General features: G+C 51.0%; 3 protein-coding genes across 3 annotated transcripts; all 3 read left to right on the plus strand.

Annotated features, from left to right (window-relative positions):
* Positions 1-12,411: 12,411 nt before the first annotated feature.
* Positions 12,412-14,048, plus strand: LOC136556021 (C-X-C motif chemokine 2-like). Its single transcript, XM_066549070.1, has 4 exons — positions 12,412-12,478; positions 12,790-12,919; positions 13,432-13,515; positions 14,001-14,048. Exons 1-4 carry the CDS (start codon positions 12,412-12,414, stop codon positions 14,011-14,013), a joined length of 294 nt encoding a protein of 97 aa, XP_066405167.1. The 3' UTR covers positions 14,014-14,048.
* Positions 14,049-15,330: 1,282 nt separating this feature from the next.
* Positions 15,331-16,212, plus strand: LOC136555965 (C-X-C motif chemokine 6-like). The gene is made up of 4 exons (XM_066549010.1): positions 15,331-15,401; positions 15,560-15,689; positions 15,840-15,923; positions 16,008-16,212. Exons 1-4 carry the CDS (start codon positions 15,338-15,340, stop codon positions 16,030-16,032), a joined length of 303 nt encoding a protein of 100 aa, XP_066405107.1. The 5' UTR covers positions 15,331-15,337; the 3' UTR covers positions 16,033-16,212.
* A 352-nt stretch (positions 16,213-16,564) lies between these two features.
* Positions 16,565-18,060, plus strand: LOC136556068 (interleukin-8-like). Its single transcript, XM_066549123.1, has 4 exons — positions 16,565-16,660; positions 17,138-17,273; positions 17,535-17,618; positions 17,726-18,060. The coding sequence occupies exons 1-4, from the start codon at positions 16,594-16,596 to the stop codon at positions 17,883-17,885; spliced, it is 447 nt and encodes a 148-aa protein (XP_066405220.1). The 5' UTR covers positions 16,565-16,593; the 3' UTR covers positions 17,886-18,060.
* Positions 18,061-19,148: the final 1,088 nt, after the last annotated feature.

The following is a 19,148-nucleotide window of genomic DNA, read 5'->3' on the forward strand; positions in this document are numbered from 1 at the left end:
ACCTTCTGTGTATTCCTGAGCCTCTTGCTTCCTTTGTTCCCCTTGTAGAACAAAGCTAGGAATAGCCCCTTGCTGTAGTGCTCAGTTGTCAAGGATAAATCAGCTCAAACCAGGGAATGGCAGAGCTGTTGTGGAAAGGTGGGATGTGTGAGGGCCTGTGGGGAAGCAGGGTTTGCTGACTGTTGGCTTTGCAAGGGTCTGTAGGCTTGTTCTGCAAGAATTTGTTGTGGCTGGGGGTCAGATGTTTCAAAGGTCAGAGGGCAGTTTATAATCCAGAGTCTCCAAGGAACTTTGGAAAACATGTCTGCAGTCTAAATAGCGGTCCTGTCATGTGCAGTGGCTGAGTCAGGGATTTAGGAAGACTTTGACATCCAGAGCTCAATTATTAACTGGTAGGGAGCAAAAGCACTGGAGATGATCCCTGGCTTTCTCCTGGCAGGATGACAGAAGCCAAGGCCAGTGGTCTGAGGGTTTGTGCCACAGATGATCTGAAGGTAGGTGTGGCGTCTGTGCCAGCTTCTTGCCCAAGATACTGGCACAGTACATCCACAGGTTATCTGTGTGGTGCCTTGTGCTTTCCTCAGCTTTTATTGTTCCATTAAATGTAATCCTGCCACCTTTATCCTGCCTCGGCAATCAGGAAAGGGCCCACACTGAGTGCTGTAAATGCAGTGTGAGCTGAGAAATTAAACAGGGCCTCCTTGAAGGAATTTGGGTTTTTTCTGGTCCCACGATGTGCACTTGGATTGGTTACCTCCATAGCTTCCAACTGGCACTGGAATAGCTCTTGGAGTATTCTTACAAGCCCAGGCTGGGATTCACTCTTGCACTGTCTGATTCCCTGTTAGTTTTCAGCATGTTTTCTTTAACCCCAAGCAGGTGATGATGTGTTCTCCTCTGATCCATGTGCAGGGAGACTCCGTGGCTCCTGCTGCCTGTGAAAACACGGATTTATGCTCCAGTGGGAAAAACCTGTGCACTTACTGTGCCAGGCAGTGAGGAGGGCACAGCCATACAATGTGTCCAGTTCTTTTTCCGTAGTTAGCTGACAGCTGTTTTTCCATAGTTAGTGCTGGACAGCTGTTGCAGCTGTAACTAGTGTGTAATTCTCAATGTAAGAGATTGGGATGCTTTGGATTTCAGTAAGAAGCAGCTGAAGGCTTGCTTGACTGTTAAATCAAGTCCTATTTAGGCTCTATTGAGGTACGTTTTAGTGGTGTTCATCTGGAAATCTGCAGTACTGCCCCACTTGTTGGGGAGAGACTTTGTGGAGAATTCACTGACTGTCCTACTCTGTTTAACAGCCTTTGCCCACGGTTGCCATGGAAGCCTTGCCTTCTGTCTCTCCTTGGGATTCATCCCTGAACAAAAGGTCCACCTGGAGTCACAGGGCTGCACTCTTCCTATAAAGCCTTGCCTCCTCAGAGGCTGAGAGCCCTGCTGGCTCTGGTCATAAATCATTTTCTGCTTCACTGGGGTCAAAGCTTTTATGTTCCTCTTCCTTCAGATCCTTCCAGGCCCATCTTTCAGATGCTGCAGCTTGTGGGGCATTTCAGTCTGCACTGGCCACGGCTCAATATTGCTGCTCTGGGATCAGTTTATTTCTTTTGACAGCAGGGAACAACTTATTTTAATAGGCAATAGTAGGTGACAGTGCTCTGTCACCCCTCAACTGAATCCCTGAGTGCCTTGTTACATAAAAGGCAGATAAAATGCTTTGTGAAATGTCTTGCTCCTCGGAGGTGTTGGGTCCTCAGCCCTGAGGATCAAAGTCCTTTTTCAAGTGACTGACATCAGCATGCACTTTTGTGTCCTTCCTCTTGTCCCTGCCTCAAGAGAAGTGTGTGTCTGCCATGGAAATTCACCCAGCTCAATAAAGCTGTTTTCCCACCCGCTTGGAAATCCCCTCACACCTGCATGCCAAGTTAGGCCTGGTCATTTGCCAGGCTCAGTCTAGTGCTGTCACCTTGGTTATGGAACAGGGAAAGGGCTGGATTAGTCCTTCTGTTGTTGGGTCACTCAGGGGATAGCAGGCTTCACTTTTTCTGGAAAGGCTGAGATAGGGAGCTACACAGGCAGGCTTTTGCCACAGATCTTTCAACACATTCACACTAAATCTTTAGTCTGGACCACATCCATTCTGTGCTCCAGCTGCCAGTCCACCTCCTGGGATCCTGGAAACACTTCATCCAGGCTGGCTGGTCATCTGTCACCTCCACCAGTAACCTAGGCTGGGGTCCAGTTGTACAGTTGCAGTTGGAGCAGGGATTGCTCCTTCAACAAGATGCATGCAGGTATGGAATTCCTTGAAAAGTACTGCTCAGGTAAGACTGATGAAGTTCCCAGCATAGGGCATTTAGGGAGGCTGTTTGGATGGCCAGACTGGAGCACCATTTTTCCTCCTATGTGCAGAGAGGGTGATATTTCCAGTCACTGCACACCTCCACCTAGCTCTACTTTCTGAAGAGATTTATGAGCTCCAAAATTCATGTCTTGCACATCTTTAGGTAATCCCAAAGGGAAGGCTTTGGATGTGAAATACCTAATCAACACCTGGGTTTTGAAAATGGTAGCCTGAGCAAGTTCTCTTTAGTAACAGGTTTATGGAAACAAGCAATCAAAGCTGTCCTGCCTTCTTGTGAAATGAAAATTAAGTCAGAATGCTCCTGAACTTCAGGAAGTCTCAAATTCAAATCTGCACTTGCAGCCTGGGCCTGTGTCTTGATTTCCATTTCAGAAGTGGAAATACCCTGCTGTAGATTGAGCCAGAAGTAATTGGCCAGACCTTGTGTCTTAACAGAAAGTTTTAAGCAGACAAGATAGAAGGAAAGATCACAGAGTGTGAGATGGGGGATCTCTGACCATTTTATCTCTAGTCACAAGCATTTTTAGAGCTGACTGGCAGTGCTGGTTGTACGTGCAGGGAGGAGGATCTAGGCTGGAGCATGATTTCCAGGGAATGGGGGATTAGGAGAAACCACCTCCTCTGCCTTACCAAAGGCAGAGAAAGATAGATTCTCTGAGTGTAGGATTTTCTCATTAAAAGCCTGAAAAGAAACTATTCCAAACACGTTTGGAAAGGTACCTGAGCGTGATGGCTTCTTTGAACCTTGTGAGAGCATTTCCATGCCCTCCTGGGGAAAAGGAACCTCCCTGCCAGATAAATCATCTGGGACAGAGGTTTTCAAGTGCAGGGTGCTGGAGGTTTGACAAGCCTCTACATGCAGCCTGTCAGGGGATTTGTTTTAAACCAAGGCATTGTATTTATCTGGGGTATTTATGGCACTGTGGGTGGGGGAGATGTGGCCCAGGCCTGGCAGCCCCCTGATGGAGAGGGGGACTGTGAATGGCGACTGTGAATTCTGTGGGAAGGCTTTTCCTAGCAAGAACCTGCTACAGCTTTCTTTAGGTGTGAATAAGGACAGGTTGAATATTTCTCAGTGCCTACTGAGAGTCATAATGACATTTCTGAACTCTGTTTCTGGCTGCATCTGTCCTGGGGAACTGCCTCAAAGTGGCTGGAATAGAAAGGAACCCCCTCTTTTGCAGTGTGCATCCTGTTTATCATGGTTAAAGAAAAACAAGCTCGGAGCTGCATCTGTGTGCAAATATGAACAACTCGAAAAAGTCTGGCTGCAGAGCCCCTTCCACCCTCAGGGCTGTGTAAAATGGGTCACTGGAAGTGTGGAAGCAGAATGAAAGGAAAGTAAAGCCTGTTAATCCTGTGATTTTTGGCTCCTTGGGCACAAATTTAATGTTAAAGTGTTTTCTGACTTCAGGGATTGGTATGTGCTGAAAAGCTTTGCTACAAAGAGAGGAGAGAGCAGCAAGGCAGAAATGAAAGGGTACTCCTGTGCCTCTGAAAGCAGCAGTGATTTAGTGATTTTACTAAAACATTTGAGAAAGCATGTCAGAAGCCTCTAGGAAAGGACTCTGAGGCTAAAATGTCAGTAACTTGTCTTCTCATTAGCTCAAATCATTTCCACCTGCCTCCTATCACCAGGTAGTTGAGGAGGGCAGGGAAAGAAGATTGTTCTCAGGTGGGGATGGTTTGCAAGGAATTGGGCAGCATGGTCATTCCCAGCTGCCCTTGCTGTGAGCTTCCTGCTGCTTGTGGGAGCCCCAGGGAGCACAACCACCTCTGTCAGCAGAGAGGCCTGGGGGGCACAGTGTGGCTCCAGAGGTGACAGGGCTCCTCCTCCACTGCTCCTCTCACAGCTGCTGATGTGGCCACACTTCTCTCTGTAAGTACACATGGTTTTTCTAACTGTTTTGCTGTGGTATCTGGTGGCTCCTGTTGAATTGCAACAGGAATTTGTTTGTTTATAGCAATATGTGCCTTGGCCTCACCTTGTTTCAGGGGCAGGCAGCAGTCTCTGTGTGCACAGTGTTTCTCCTGGCCAGGTGTTGTCAGGCAGTGCTTGGAAAAACACATGCTGGTTGGTGTCAGTGCCACTTCTCATGGAAGCAGTTGAGTTGGAATTCACTCTTTGTTAGAGTTCTGTGCCAAGCAGTTTTCCAAATGGTTGAAAAGGTGGTCTTAAGGGAAGGGTTTGTTTTCTCTAATGGATTTGGAATGTGGAGAGCAGTTGTTAACCTGTTGTGAACAGCCTTTTGGGTTTCTTGTGTCTTGTTTTTTCTGGTTTGTTCTTTCTGGGGAGTGGTGTAAGATTTTGTGTGCCTGACCAGTCTTGTCATGCTGGAAGTAGAAGGATAATGAGAGAATGAGTGGAGGAAGGAGCAGCGCCAGGATTCTGCTTTTTCCATGCAAACTTTCCCTTTGTGTTTTTGGAATAGCCTGCCTTTCTCAGTGAAACACTGTCTGCAGAACAGAGGGTTAGGACAGCATTTTTATTTCCATTTTAAATACTTGTAACTTGCTGTGGCTACCTCATCCCTGGAAATGTGCAAAGCTAGGTTGGATGGGGCCTGGAGCTACCTGGGATAGTGGAAGGTGTCCCTGCCCACGGCAGGGGGTGGAAGTGGATGGTGTTTTAAGTCCCTTCCCACACAAACCAGTCTGTGATTCTATGTGCAAGTGGCTGCAGTTGGCCTGCAGTGACCCTGAAACGCAAGAATTTACTCTGGTTACGTGCGCCTCAAGAGAAGGTTTTTTCTGTAGGTGTGGCAGAAATGTGGACTTGAGGCTGGGCAGGAGGGTGACTAACCTTAGGAGAGGCTGGGGAGGGAAGGGGTGAGTGTGCTGCTGTTCATGCAAACACCCTGATAGCCGAGCACTGAGAAAAGAGTGTAGAAAGGGAGGAAATAGCATCAGGGAAGAGCAGCTGGGCAGGGCAGATAGCTGTGGTGTTCCGAGCGAGGAGGAGGGGCTGCTGGCTCGGGAGCTGGCACGGAGGCGGGATTGGATGTGCACCCTCACCTGGATTGCCCCGGTCTCAGGGAGGGGAGGTGGGCAGGGCTGGGAGGACGTGTCAGGAGATTTGCGGGGACTGTGACCTCCTGCACGTCTTCACGTGTCTGGTGGCTTCAAGGCAGGACGCAGCAGCCTTCCTCTCCCTGCCTACAGCTGGAGTAGCAAAAATATCTCGATGGCATTTAGCACCGTGACCTTTGAACACTTCCACAGGCTGACCCAAGAGAGAGACAACGCTTTGGGTGAGGCAGGGCTCGATGGAAATGTGCTGTGAATCACCCTCTTGTGTTGCTGTTGGTCTCTCACTCCCAGGCAGGTGAATTTGGGGCAGATAAACATGATTTCCTTTAGCATGACGAATTTAGCTGGGGAGGGCCCATTGCTGTTGCCTCCAAAGGCTGGATAAGTGTTGAAGCAGTGGGATAGACTTAAAGCATTGGTTTACATTGGCTGTAGTTTCCCAAATATAAAAATTCCCAGCTTTTGAAGGTGTTTGGTTTGGAAATGCATTTTATCCACACTCCCTGCAGAGCTCTGCATTCCCTGGGGAGCAGCTGAATGCCCTCCAGTCCCATGGGATGGCTTTCCCAGTATCACTCCCCTCCAGCTGGAATGATAACCAGTCATACCAGGCAGGAAAAACCAGGCTCAGGGTGGCTGGGACATAACTGTCAGACAGGCTGCTATATCTGCCACTCTCCAGGGCATACGTGAAGCCTCGGGGAAGTGCTCCCCCTTTGCCCAGGCTCTCCATCCTTCATCTTTCCTCTCTGGAGCTCTGACACTGCAGGCTGGCACCCATGTTACCTCTTGGTGTGCGGGGCTGAGTGTGTCTATGGGATACAAAACCCCAGGAAAAATAGCAAAGATGTTTGCCCTGCACTGCCCTAAACTTGGATCCTACTGTTGCTCCTCTTTGGGATTCAGTGGAGAGATCCCAACTGTGTGCTTTGCCAGGATTTAACCACAAACAGAGTGGGATCACAGCCTCACGAGATAGAAGAAGGCAGCCTGTGCCCTGCTTGTCCAGCTGCTCCCAGTGGGAAGCACCAGCGGTTGTGTTTGTGGGTTTGTGTGGCACTTAGCAGCTTCCAGCTGTTCCCAGGTGTGCAGCTGGACAGTGTCAAGCTCCTGTCTCAGCTTATCATTGCTTAACCTCCAGCTTTCCAGCTGGGAATAGGGCCAGGGTGCACAGGCTGGAAAGGTACAGCACATCAGCCTGCATCCTCATGCCTCTGGCAAAACTCTAGGTATGCTAACAACTTGTCTCTGACCTTGGGAAAGCAGGAGTGATGTGGATTTCATGCAGTCCCCAGCCATGCAGGAGGAAGCAGGCAGCTCTCTGTGCTCCTCAGCTCTGAGGGTGATCCGTGCAGCAATCTTCCTCAAGGTCCCTTAACATTGCTGCAGGGTCTGCGGGGTCTAACCTGCATTTCTGGATTTCCAGCATGCCTCTCCCCACCCAAAAAACTCCCCTAAACTCTGCTTTGCTGCAGAACATCAAGACAAGCCAGTTCTGCTACTGCTCTTGCCTGGGAATTGAGCAAAGAGCACCAGCCTGTGTGTTTTGGGAGAGGAGGAGGCCCTTCTTTGACTTCAGGTCTTGCCTCGTCTGTCCTTCCCCTGGTCTGTGTTCTGGTGGTTCAGAAATGCTTCTGAAAGCTGCCTTTCGGGAAAAAAAAAAAAAAGCCCTCTGAGATGAGAGCGGGCAGGTGTAGCACCTACAAAGATGTTAGTTCCTTTTTTCTGTAGTCAGTTAACTTGGGTTGTGATCCTCTGCCGGGATCTGGGTGCTTGGGCAGATCCAGTTTTTCCTTGCTCGGCTGCTCTCTGTGACAGTGGTGTCTGCTGCTCCCTAGTGGTCCCAGCTCTGAGCCTGCATGCACTGCAAAATGAGAACCTAGCTGGTGTTTTTATATATATATACGTATATAAATAAATAAAAATGTACATATAAAATATATGTATATATAAATAAAAATGTGTATATATATAAATAAAAATATATGTGTGTATATATATATATGTATGTATGTTTTAGATTTATTTTTACACAGTATCCTCCTGCCACAGCAAGTCTAAACCTTGTAACATCCACAATACCAGCATTTAAGCTGCCCTCGTTCCCCCAGCCCTAACCTAGAGGCAAGAGGAAAGTCCCTCATTTTGTTGTGCTTAGGTTATATTGGGGAACATCTTTCCAAGTACCTTCCTTGTACTCCATATGGCCAGAACTGCTGGGTGAAATGCTCACTCCTGGCTGCCTCAAAGACCACGGGAATGTGGGGTATGGAAGGGGAGATACCCAAACAGCCTCAGCAATGTTCTGTATCTAAGCCAAGGCTGTGCCCTGGGACAGATCTGAGTCTTGAGGCCTTGCTGGTTTTCAGGGTGTGTGTGGTAGGTGACAGGCGAGATAAAAGCTGAGCAAAGATCAAAGCGGGTTTCATGGGTTTCATGGCTTGGTGCTTCTTGGTTTCACTTTCATGTGTCTCCCGGAGCCTTTCTTCTCTCCCTTTCATCTCCCTCCGTGTTTCCACCTGGCAGGGCGGAGCTTGGTGACTTCCCAGCCTGGGACACGCTCAAGCCACCTTTCTTGCAGCCCCAAAATCTGGGCAATGCTGGATGATTTTTGCCCAAGATGACTCCTTTCAGTATCGGTTCTTTCAGCTGCTGAGATTTACATCTTTTGCAGAAGTTGGGCTGGAGTTTCTCAGTCTCTTCTGGCAGCATCTCTGGGTGTGAGTGCTGATTCAGGGGTGCTGGTTCCAAGAGAAAAGTTGACAAGGGGCTTTCCAAAGGGAGGGCTGCTCATTTCATTGGTATTGCAGCTTCCTTTGCAGTGAAGACCTGGATTTCCCCTCCTTGCTGTGTGCACTTCTACTTGCTGCTGGAGAACAGCATCTCTTGGCTTGTTTGGGGTTTTTCCTAATAGAAAAATCTCTACTCCTATGGTGGCTTGTTGGTGAAATCTTCCCCAAGGAAAAAAAGTGGGGAGGCACTTGGCAAGAAGAGATGGGGCCTCAAAACATTAAGTGGACATTAATGAAAATAACAACCCTAGGTGTAAGCCCAGGATGCATGGTCAAGTTTGGGTCCATTGGGTGTGTTTTTACCTTATGTGTGGTTGAAGAGAGAAGCACTGTTTTTTGTGGATGGGCTGCTGTCTTCTGACTTAACCAGTAGAAAATGGGTCAAGGCCATGTTAAGCTCTACCAGATATAATAGTTACGGGTTATTCTGCAAGTAATGTGGAGACAACTAAATTATGGGCTCAACTAAAATGGAAACCACAAATAATTGGAAAAATATAAAATGCTGAACTGGACTCTAACCAAACTTGTAGCTGCATTTATCAAGATGTCAGGCTTCAAGGGGAAGGGGAGGAGACTTTGCCATAACACTCCTGGAGAGCTTGGAGAGCCAGGGCTGTTGCCAAGTGTTTTCCTGAATGTGCTGTCCAATAGGAATAACTCAGCTCTAGCAATTGCAGCCTTTGAGTTCAGCGGAAACTTCCCAGCTCGTGAAGCACGGGCTGGATGTAGCTGGAGGAGTTTTGGTTTTGTGAATAGACCTGGAATGCTTCTTCACTAGCCCCAGAAGGAAGCGCTCAAAGCCAGAGACCTTCCTCCATCCAGTGGGGATGTGTAGAACACCACATCGTGCCATTGACATGAGGGCAGAAAGGCCAAGTTGCCAGGCACAGCTCACTTAGAACACCCTCAGCTGCTGTTCCTTGGCTCCCTCCTGGCCCAGGATGAAGTTTTCCCTCCTCATCCCCTTGCTCCATGGTTGAGCCCTCGCTGTCCCAAGGTGCCCTGATGCAAATGGCCAACGGCGCCTGCAGGCTCAGCGGCACCTGCGGTGTCTAGACTGGTTCCTGCGCCCACATGCAAATTGTGACGAGCCAGCCAGGCCATGTGGCCCTGGTGACATTTTCTGGGAAAGTCCTTGGCTGCCATTCCTGCCTGACATCCTCTGTGCCAGGCAGAAGTGGCACTGAGGAATAATGGTGCTCCTGTGCTCAGTTTTGGGTTCGTTTCAGAGTGACTTGGACAGGAAACCAGTGGAGAGCTCTGGAGCAGCATGGGGGTGATGGGGAGTTCCTCATGGTGCTTTTCTAGCAGCAAGGATGGGCTGCCACAGAGGTCTGGGGGTTTTCTCCTGTGCTTACTCGGTGCCATTTGTGTGTCAAGGGTGGCCAGGACTTCCCAGAAGCTGTCCCCTTGGGTCTGTGCATCCCTAGTTTTGTATTTCTGTTCCTTCAGTAGAAAGCTGCTCCCCAGAGGTCCCCAAGATGGACTGGGGAGGCAGTTTATTCTTAAGTGTTCTGTAATTTCTCTTGTTCTTGCTCCTAGCCTTGCTCCATCTTCCTTATCCAATCCCTTTTGAAGCTCCCTCTTACCATATCCCCCTCTTTAGCCCTCAGCACACCAAATACTTGGAAAGATGCCGGAGCACGTTTCTCACCTGCTTGCAGTGGTGTCATGACACCACTCTGCTGTCTCCAAAAATGGCCCAAACTCACAATTTTGTCCCCTTGCATCAGCAGCAAGTTGTGCATCTTCACTTGAAGGCAGCAAGTAAGAGTGAGCTCAATGTGTTGTTCACCCAATCTAATTTTGGACTGATTTCGTTAGGTTTTGGCTAATTCTGGTGCTCTCGTGTTGACACTGAAATATGTGTGGGTTTCAGGTTTCTCAGGTTTTGGCAGGAAGCATCTTTATCTTTGAAGCAGGTGATGGACCACAAACCACAGTGGTGAAGATTCACTGCAGTTGGGGTTTTTGGGGGATAATTAAAAAAAAACCCCACAGGTTGGGTTTTTTTTTTCTCTCCTGCAAGGAGCCCTGAGTGAGTTGTGGGCAAAGGAGGAGTAAACTGAAAAATCACTTTCTCTAAAGTGATTCTCTTTGAGAGGTTTGTTTACTGCAGATGTTTGTGATGCAGCGTCTTGTGAGTCCTCCCTGAAGGGCTTGAGAGCTGCATCTCCTTGGCACTGATGTCAGGGTTGGGTTTCTGCCCATCTTGGTAAACATGGAAAAGGTTTTCATGTGGCATTTAGGTGCTGTTTGCACCACTTTTTTGGAGGGCTCTGATTTAGGAAGGATTAAAAAGTATTACAGGTGTAAAAAATATTACAAAAATCCAATAAGAATTAGATAAAAAATTACTAAAATCAAAGTCTTGCCTGCACAGGGGCAGCTGCTGCAGAAAACAGAGAAGCTGTGAGGGTGCTTTGGATGTGTTTCAGTTGAGGCTGGCCTGGATGACGCCACACATCCCTACTTGAGGGCCACTCTTCTGAATTCCTGGCATCCAGGAAGCACTCAGCTTAAATGCAGACATGGCTCACATCCTCCCCCTGCTTCTCCCTTTGCAGAATTACCACTTGTGCAGAAATATCTGCCACCACCACGGCTGTGGCGTTTCCTTCTGAGAAACCAGCCCAGTGCTCATCACTTACACCTTTCTCATCCAGCACAGCACTGTGCCTGCTGCCCTGCCCATTCACACACCCTCCCGAAATCCATCCAGCTGATGCTTCTGGAGCTCCTGCTTCTTTCCAGGGCAGGCAGGAGGTGGACACCTGCCCTGTGGCCACAAATCAGGGGCAGGATCTGGCTCATCTTGCTCTGTCTGTTGCATATGTCCAAGGATAATTTTCTTCTTGTACCAATTTCATTAAGCACTGCCAGGAATGCTGCTGGATTCCTCCAGTGCTGGAAGTGCAGCAGCTGAATGCTCCAGCTCCATCTTTTCTGGGGAAAGTTGCTTTCACTTCTCTTGTTTTTTCCCAGTTCTAAAAAGCAGGATAATTTTGTTCTCAGGAACTTCAGAAAGATTTTCAGATGTCTTTTATGCCTTCATAGCAGTTTGCATAGGTGACCAGTCATCTCTCTGCTAAGTTGCTGCCTTTCCCACCATTTTTTCTAAGAGACTCCTGCCACAACCCAGCAAAACCAGTTCTTGGTTGTGTTCCTTCTAATAAGTCTCTGCAAGGAAATTGAAAACTCTGGAAGGGTTAAAGAAAAGCAGTTTTAAGGTCATCTCCTCTTCCACTGCTGTGACAGCAAGGCACCCATTCTTTCTATAGGATTTTGGGAATAGCTCATAGAAATTGTCCCTGGCCTCTCTGTGACACTGGTGTACAGGGAGTTAAACTTCCCACTCATCTCTTGCACTTCACAAAACTTTTGGACCTATCTCAGAGGAAAAACCCAAGATTTTCAAAGAGAGATGTGTAGCTTGAATGAAAGACTTTTAAAAAAATATTTACTATTTTGGTCACAGCTATATAAAATGCTGATGTGATTTGAAAGCTCCAAATTACAACATTATCACACAACCACATCTCTTTTCTTCTGCCCTCTTCCTTCCTCCTCGCGTCGCCACATATCCCCTTCCCCTTTTGCTTCCCGACTTCACTGAATTTGTTTAGGGCAAAGCTCCCATCCCACCAACACCTGAGGGCACAGGGTGCTCCTGTGGCCATCCTGGGTGAGTTACTCGCCCAGCCAAGTGTGAAATTTGAAGGATTTGAGTGCAAGCATAGAGCAGGGAGATCATGATTGTTTTTCCTTGGCACGACGTGAGGCGTTTTTGCTGATGAGAGAGGCAGCAAAAATAGCATGGGGAAAATATAGCCCCAAGAAAGAAATATGTAAATGTCTGAGTACGATAAAATCCCCCCTGCTTAGTCAGGGGCCTGGGCTCTGCTTTCATTCTGGGCTTTTTTTTTGTGGCTGAGGGGTAAATGCTCAAGGGAGTGAAGGGTCATGTGGGGGAGATGTGTGGGGAATCCAAACGTTGCACTGTGTCCCAATGGCTGGTTTCAGTCCAAAATATTGATCACGGAGCTTCTGGGCTGTCTGTGGGGAGCATCTGAGAAATGACATCACCTCTGTGTGTCTCTGCTGGCCGGGTGTGACTGCTGAGGTGTGAACTCTGTGCCCGTGTCAGGGCGTGACCCTCCCTGATAAATAGGGCTGTTTGTGCTCCTGCAGATCATCTGTGGGGCTGAGCCTTCCCTGAGGATGGGAGCCCCCCTGCTCCCCTGGCTGCTGCTGCTGCTGCTGGTGGTGTCCCACTCTGCCCACACAGGTGAGCTCAGAGTGCCTTTGCTGGCATCATCCTGCACCCAGAGCCATTGGGGAGCTTGAGATCCTCCTGCCTGTTTGGTGAGGGCTTGCCTTGTTGTTTGCCAGGGAAAAAGCAGCACCATCCTTTGCAGGGCTCTGGTTCAGCTTTTGGGAGCGGTGTGGGAGCAGGGAACTGAGCAGGTGCAGGTGGCAGCCTCGCACTGTGGTCCCTGCAGTGAAAACATGGGAAGGAGAACTTTCTTTGGCTCCTGGAGTCGCTGCATCCCTGTCAGCCTGTCTGTGCCTGTAGCTGCCACCTTCTCTGTCTCTCAGCCATCCTGGAGGTGAACGGAAACCTGAGCTGTAGGTGTGCCAAGACAACCTTGGAATACATCAGTCCCAAGAAGTACGAGAGCATTGAGATAAGGCCCGTGGGCAGCAGCTGCAGGCGCACGGAGATCATGTAAGTGCTGGGGGCTCCTCTGCTGCCACCATCCTGCTTCTGGAATCTAAACCTTTCCAAAAGCGCCACCTGCTTCCTCGCTGAAAAACGTCAGAGGCAGAAATGCAGATCCCCAGGGCTTAAAGGAATCTCTCTCCAGCAGGGGAAAGTGTGGTTTCCTCGAGCTGGAGCAGGGGTGTTTGCAGCCTGGAGGATGCACTTCCTCAGACACTGAGGCACCATAAGCCATAACAAGTTTTCCCAGATTTTTCTAGCTGCTTGGTGTTGATACATTTGTAAATCTACAGAAAAAATTCTTTGAGCAATGTTCTGGGCTTCAAGTGTCTGCTCCACCTAGGAATGTGTTGCGTCTTGCTTGTTCCCAGCCATGCTGTGGCTTTCTCTGTCTCTGGCAGCTTTCTACAATTTTTGGTGCTGTGAGCAAAATCTGACTCTTCCCCATCAGCTCTGGCTGCTTGAATCCCTGCTTTTGGAGGGGACAGGAATGCTCAGGAACTCTCCTTGCATTTCAGCATTAAGTTAAGAACCTCAGGGAAGGTGTGTGTGAATCCTGAAGCCCCCTGGGTGAAGAAGCTGCTGAAGCGCATTGCCAGCACGTAAGTTGTTGGATGGAAACTCCTTTGGCTCAGGTGTCCCTGGACAGCATCCCAGTACATCCACAGTTCTGGGAAGCTCTCGTGGGCCCAGGAGCTCTGGGAGAGCTGCTACTGTCCAGCTGAAACTTCCAAAGCAATGAGGGGCAACACTTTACTGTGCAAAGCAGTGTTCAGCCCAACACGACCCATCTGTGGGTCGTGCTACCCCTGGCTTACACACTGCAAGTGCTGCACTTAGATTTGGGGGAGCAGCACGAGGGGAGCAGTGGCAGGAGCAGGGTTTGCTTGTGGCAGGTGCAGCAGTGTGATGATGCTGGGAAAGCTGCCCTGCTGTGTGGTGCCTGTGCTGGGTTTGTGGCCATCCTGGCGAGCAATGCTTGCCCCGGGGAAACAGCAGCGACTTCCCTCGGCTGGGGCAGGAGCTTCCTCTCCCAGACCCCATTTTCTCTGTGTTCACACGTTTCTCCTTGTTCTGCTTTTCACAGGAAGAAAAAATAGGTTTCCTGCTAAGGAAGTTGGTGCCCAGAGCCCTGAGACAGGTTGGCAGATGATGCCCAGGTGTGCAGACCTGGCTGCTCCTCACTTCGCCCTGTCTTCCTCCCCTTCCCAAAAGCCCCACATCTGGCTCTGGTGGCAGTGGCTGTGGGGATGGTGCCTCACTGCTGGCCCCAGCCCCGTGGCAGGTTTGGGGGAGGGATTCTTCCCTGCTTTTGGTCCCTGGATCAGCGTGAATATGAATGCTTCATTTATTTAGTTGCCTGTGGACTGTGAAACTGTTCCCTGTCAGGGGCTGCTCCTGCTTCTTTATGAATGACTTTGTGACTTCCTCCATGTGAAGTACTTGGCAACAGAGTGTGTGTCTGAGGGTTGTGTGGCACAGCGTGGCATGTCCTGTTCCAGAAGCTCAAGTCCAATAAAATGCAGGATTTTTTTTTCTCTTGTATTTTCCCTGGATCTCCTAGCTTTGAAGCCATGTATGACATAGAATCATAGGGCAGCTTGGTTTAGAAGTTACCTCAAAGCCCATCCAGTCCCACCTCCTGCCATGGACAGGGCCATCTTCCACTATCACAGGTTGTTTCAGGTCCTGTCCAACCTGGTGTTAGACACTTCCAGGGATCCAGGGGCAGCCACAGCTTGTCTGGGCACCCTGTGCCAGGGCCTCCCCACCCTCACAGGGAAGATTTTCCCCCACTATCCCATCTAACCCTGCCCTCTGGCATTGTGAAGCTATCCCATCTTGTCAGGGGTCCCTCCCATCATAACCTGTTATCTCCCCTGGTGGTGATTTGAGGGTACAATGTTGGTAGTAGGGTGATGGGACAATCCAGCCGAAGTGCCCCACATCCAAGTGATGGAGCTGGGATTTATAGGTGGCTGTTTTAAAAACCAGTCCAGGCCAATAAGGAAATATGTCAGGAGTGGGAGTGAGGTGTCTTGGCAGAGTTTTGGGGTAAAAAAAATTAAAAGCAAATGTCACCAGGGCACTGCTGAATTGTGCCTTGTAGGGGGACAAGATGGCTGTAGGAGAAATGAGTAATACCTGATCGTGCAGGATAGAAAAGCACCCCAGAAAGCCTCCAGGCTGGTGGGGCTGTGTGTGCTAAGAACAAAGTTGGAGGAAACGACCAAGAAAGGAAGGGGAAAGCAGAGCCGGTTTCGGGAAGCCGGGCCCCCTGCCAAGCCCCAAGCCACTTTTATCGGCAGTTGCAAACTCAGCGACCGCCGTCGGCAGCGACCCTGGGGCCTCCCGTGCCCTTTTACTTCTCCTATTTCCCAGCTCAAATAGAGGGATGCTGCGGGGCCCAGGGCTTGGGCCGGCATGGCTGTGTGGGCAGCCCTGCTGCTGGCTGTGCTGCTGCTGTCCCACCGCCCTGGGGACACAGGTGAGCCTCCCCTGCCCCCACGGGTGGCCCTGGGCGTTGTTGGGGCTGTGAGGCTGTCCGAGTTTGGGGTGGGTGATGCTGGTGGTACATGGCAGGAGATGCATTGCCCAGGGAGGCTTTTGGGGTTTTGTGTGAGCCATGGCCGTGTGCCCCTCCAGCAATCCTGGAAGCCAACAGCAACCTGAGCTGCCGCTGCCTCAAGAGCACTCGAGCCTTCATCCCTCCCGAGAGTTACAGTAGCATCGAGGTGTGGCCCGTGGGGAGCAGCTGCCGGCGCCCCGAGGTGGTGTAAGTGCTCCCAGGGCTGTGTGCCCTCTGCCCTGCCTGTCCTCCCTGACCTGCTGTGGTTTGGTGCTCATTGTCCTTGTGACAGGGGTGGGAGGCTTGGCTGTCTGCATGAGGGGAAGTGTAGTGTCTGAAAGGCCGTGTGTTTTCTAGGATTAAGCTCAAGAGCCTGAAGAGGGTCTGTGTGGATCCTGACACGCCGTGGATGAGGAAACTCTTGCAGGACCTCCCTCACCTGTAAGCTCCCCTTTCCCCCTAAGCACCAGGGGCATCCCGTGGGAACCTGTCTTCACACATTGCTCCCCCTTCTGCTTTTGGCAGGAGGAAGAAAAAGACTCCCCGCTGAGGAAGCTGCCACGAGAGGCATGGCCAGATGTGCTGGGCTCAAAACTGCCTCCCTTCCCCATCCTGCTGTTGCCTTACCCCAGTCCAGAGGGAAGCATGCTGCTGCCTGAGCCCCTTTTAATGCCTTTAAACCCTTAAAAATGCCCATCCCTGCTTCCAGTCTCTCCCATCCTGTAGCCATGCGCTGGGAGTCCCTTTTGGGCATGACCCAGCAGGCCCAATAAAGGTGGCAGCCCTCTGTCACTGTCCCTTGCCTCCCTTCGTGTGGCATGCCAGGGGTTGGGGTGCTCGGGGTGGGAGGCACGGGGGGCAGCAGCCTTTGGCCAAAACCACGGCAGGTTTGAGGAGATGGCCGCGGCATTTTCTGCTTTTTGTGGCAGGGAGGCAGCACGGGCCACGTGTAGCAGGGGGAAGCGACGGCAGGGAAGTTGAGGCGTGGAGCTGTCCCTTTGTCCTCCCCCTCCTCCGGCCTTCCCAGCCCCAGAGGGGGTTGTGAAATCCCCCCTGGGGCGAGGGGCTGGCTATAAAGCAGCCCTGGCACAGCTCGGGGTGGGCAGTGAGGATGCAGCTGCTGCCAGCCCTGGCACTGGCCCTGCTCCTGCTCCTGAGCAGCTCGGTGCCAGTGGGCGGTGAGTCCCTTTGGTGTCTGTCCATCCATGGCCCCTCCAAACGCCTGGACAGGGGCACTGGGTGTCCCAGATGGGGCTGAGTGTGGGTTTTATCTACTAAGCTTTCAGTTTTGGTTCTTGCCTATCTTTGAGCTTGTCTTTTAAACCCTGTGGCTAAGCTGGAGGGGGGTACTGGGGGTGGAGAGGGGGGGTTTGCCTTCTGGGTTTAAACTGCTTCTCTTTCAGACCCCCACAAAATTCGAGTGCTTGGTGGGTGGGCAGTGGGTTTATTTCATAAAATGCTGGCTAAGTTTTCCAACCCTGCAGCTAAACCCCTTCCATATACAGGACAAGAAGCTCTGAGGCTGTGCTGGGAGGGATTAGCCCTGCTGGGTGTCAGGGATGGGATGGGATGGGATACTGGGGAAGGGGGATAGTGTCCCCACGTGCCTCCCCCTCGGGGGGCCGAGACCTGGTGTGGGCTGCCCTGGGGCACAGGTCTGTCGCTGGAGAGCCTGCTGACCAACATGAGGTGCAAGTGCATCAAATCCACCGCCCACGTCATCAACCTGGGGCTGATCCTCACCATCCACGTTACCCCGCCGGGCATTTACTGCAGGAGGAAGGAGGTCATGTAAGTGCAAAGCCTGGGAACCAATCCCTGCCAATTGCTCCTTTGTGTACTGGTGCAGAAGTATGTGGAGGGGGGAAGCCCATAAATGTTGGGTTGACTCTTGGTCCCAATTTCAATCGTGTCCCTCCCTGCGTGGCTCAGGGTCATCAGGTCAAGGCCCCAAAATGTTCATGCCGAGGGAGGAGGGGGGTTTTCTCTGTGGGTTAGAAAAGCTTTGGGGAAAGAACATGCATGGGGCTGAGGGGCCTCATGGCCTTGCAGCCTCACCCTGAAGAAGAACAGGCAGGTGTGCGTGACCCCTGAGGCGCCCTGGATCCAGCTGCTCATCCACAAACTGATGCAGAGGTAGGCGATGCCCAGAGGCTGGAAAACACATACCCAACACCTTTGCAGGACTATCCCTTTCCCCTGACCCTCCTGGTTTCCTTTCTTTCCCTCCACAAAATCTCCAGGAATGGCATCAAAAAAGCACTGCCACGGCTGCGGCGTGAGGCACCATGCTGCCGGACCCCTTGGAGACCCCCCACCCCATCCCTCCCACTGGCCACATCCCAGGAATCCATGGTTATGAATCCCTCGTGGGACAGGAATGACACAGCCCCTCTGCCCTGAGGCACACTGGGTTGAGTGCCACAACGCTGGCCCTCCTCTGCTCCTGGGTTTTGGCAGAGCAGGAGCCTTTCCCTGCTTTCCGCTCAGGCACCCTCTGCTTCCTTCCCTTTCGGGTGCCTGTGCTGTTCCTGCACAAAATCACAGCCCATCCCGGTGGCAGCAATAAAAGGCTGAATGTGCTCCCTCTCCCTGGCTGTGGTGGCTCTTTCTGCCTGGATTTGGGTATAAATTGGGATTTTTGGGGTGAGGAGTTAGTCTGGACTGTGGCACCGTGAAGCCTTTGGCTGCCCTGCTGAGGACACTTCCTGTGCTCCAGGAGTTGGTGCCTTTTCCTGACAGCTCCCGGCAGGAGCAGGTAATTGCAGGAGTTGGATAGGGTCTGCTGCTGGCTCCTGGCTGTGGAAACACAGCAGTGGGAAATTTCCCAGTGACTGGCTGAGGCTTTCTGTGGAGTCCCATTTCCCAGCCTGGCACAGCAATCAGTGTGCCTTGGCCACACACACTGAGGTGACACAGGTGTGACTTGTGACCTGTGCAGAATTATCCCTGTTTGCAATCTGGCTTGGCCATTCTGGGAGGAGGTGTGTAAGGTCTGCAAGAATCAAGTTTGTGTTGCCCACCCACCCCCACTTGATGCCAGTAATGTGTCCCTGGGCAGTGGCAAGCTGGGAAACACCCACCCAAGCTCTGTATCCCCCTTCTTCCTGCCCTGTGCTTCTCAGGAACCACAGCAGGGATAAGAATGGTTGCAAAAGGGCTGTTGACTCCAGAAGGATGTGGAAGTTCACAGGTGGGAAGAAACCGGTGGATGTTTAGCCTTATCCAATGTGAGTGAGCAAAATCCCATCTGCACAGTGAGCAAATAAAAAAAAAGTAATTTTTAAAGGGAAGAAAAATGTAGCAGTTCAGGGCTTTGATGACCTCCCTTTCCCCAGCTGCCCGAAGGTCCAGGGCAAGCAGTGTTTCCTCCTGCCAGAGCCCCCCAGGCCCCCAAAGCTGCTGAAGCAAAGCTGCTATTCCCATGAGGCAGGGTGTAAATCCCCCCAGAACTGTAGTGTGTAAGCATGCCCGGGAGTGACCCTGCAGCTGCCCCTGCTCCATGTGCACTTCCACCTTCTCAGGGATGGGACCTCCCGCCTGCAAAGGCAGCACACAAGAAAAAAATCTGACTTAAAACCCCCTGAGCTCTCAAAGTAACCACTGCAAGGTGGTGTGGGAGCCTCCAAAGAGGATGGATGGACCCCAAGCACTGGGATCACTCTC

Source organism: Molothrus aeneus, chromosome 4 (assembly GCF_037042795.1).
Source record: "Molothrus aeneus isolate 106 chromosome 4, BPBGC_Maene_1.0, whole genome shotgun sequence".
In the NCBI taxonomy this organism is placed as follows: domain Eukaryota; kingdom Metazoa; phylum Chordata; class Aves; order Passeriformes; family Icteridae; genus Molothrus; species Molothrus aeneus.

Excerpts from the sequence above, each read along its gene's own strand:
- LOC136556021 (XM_066549070.1), top strand. The coding sequence starts at position 12,412 with ATGGGAGCCCCCCTGCTCCCCTGGCTGCTGCTGCTGCTGCTGGTGGTG. Across the intron at positions 12,479-12,789 it reads GTCCCACTCTGCCCACACAG|CCATCCTGGAGGTGAACGGA; the intron begins GTGAGCTCAGAG and ends TCTGTCTCTCAG. Across the intron at positions 12,920-13,431 it reads TGCAGGCGCACGGAGATCAT|CATTAAGTTAAGAACCTCAG; the intron begins GTAAGTGCTGGG and ends CTTGCATTTCAG.
- LOC136556068 (XM_066549123.1), top strand. The coding sequence starts at position 16,594 with ATGCAGCTGCTGCCAGCCCTGGCACTGGCCCTGCTCCTGCTCCTGAGC. Across the intron at positions 16,661-17,137 it reads CAGCTCGGTGCCAGTGGGCG|GTCTGTCGCTGGAGAGCCTG; the intron begins GTGAGTCCCTTT and ends CCTGGGGCACAG. Across the intron at positions 17,619-17,725 it reads ATCCACAAACTGATGCAGAG|GAATGGCATCAAAAAAGCAC; the intron begins GTAGGCGATGCC and ends CAAAATCTCCAG.
- LOC136555965 (XM_066549010.1), top strand. The coding sequence starts at position 15,338 with ATGGCTGTGTGGGCAGCCCTGCTGCTGGCTGTGCTGCTGCTGTCCCAC. Across the intron at positions 15,402-15,559 it reads CCACCGCCCTGGGGACACAG|CAATCCTGGAAGCCAACAGC; the intron begins GTGAGCCTCCCC and ends GTGCCCCTCCAG. Across the intron at positions 15,690-15,839 it reads TGCCGGCGCCCCGAGGTGGT|GATTAAGCTCAAGAGCCTGA; the intron begins GTAAGTGCTCCC and ends TGTGTTTTCTAG.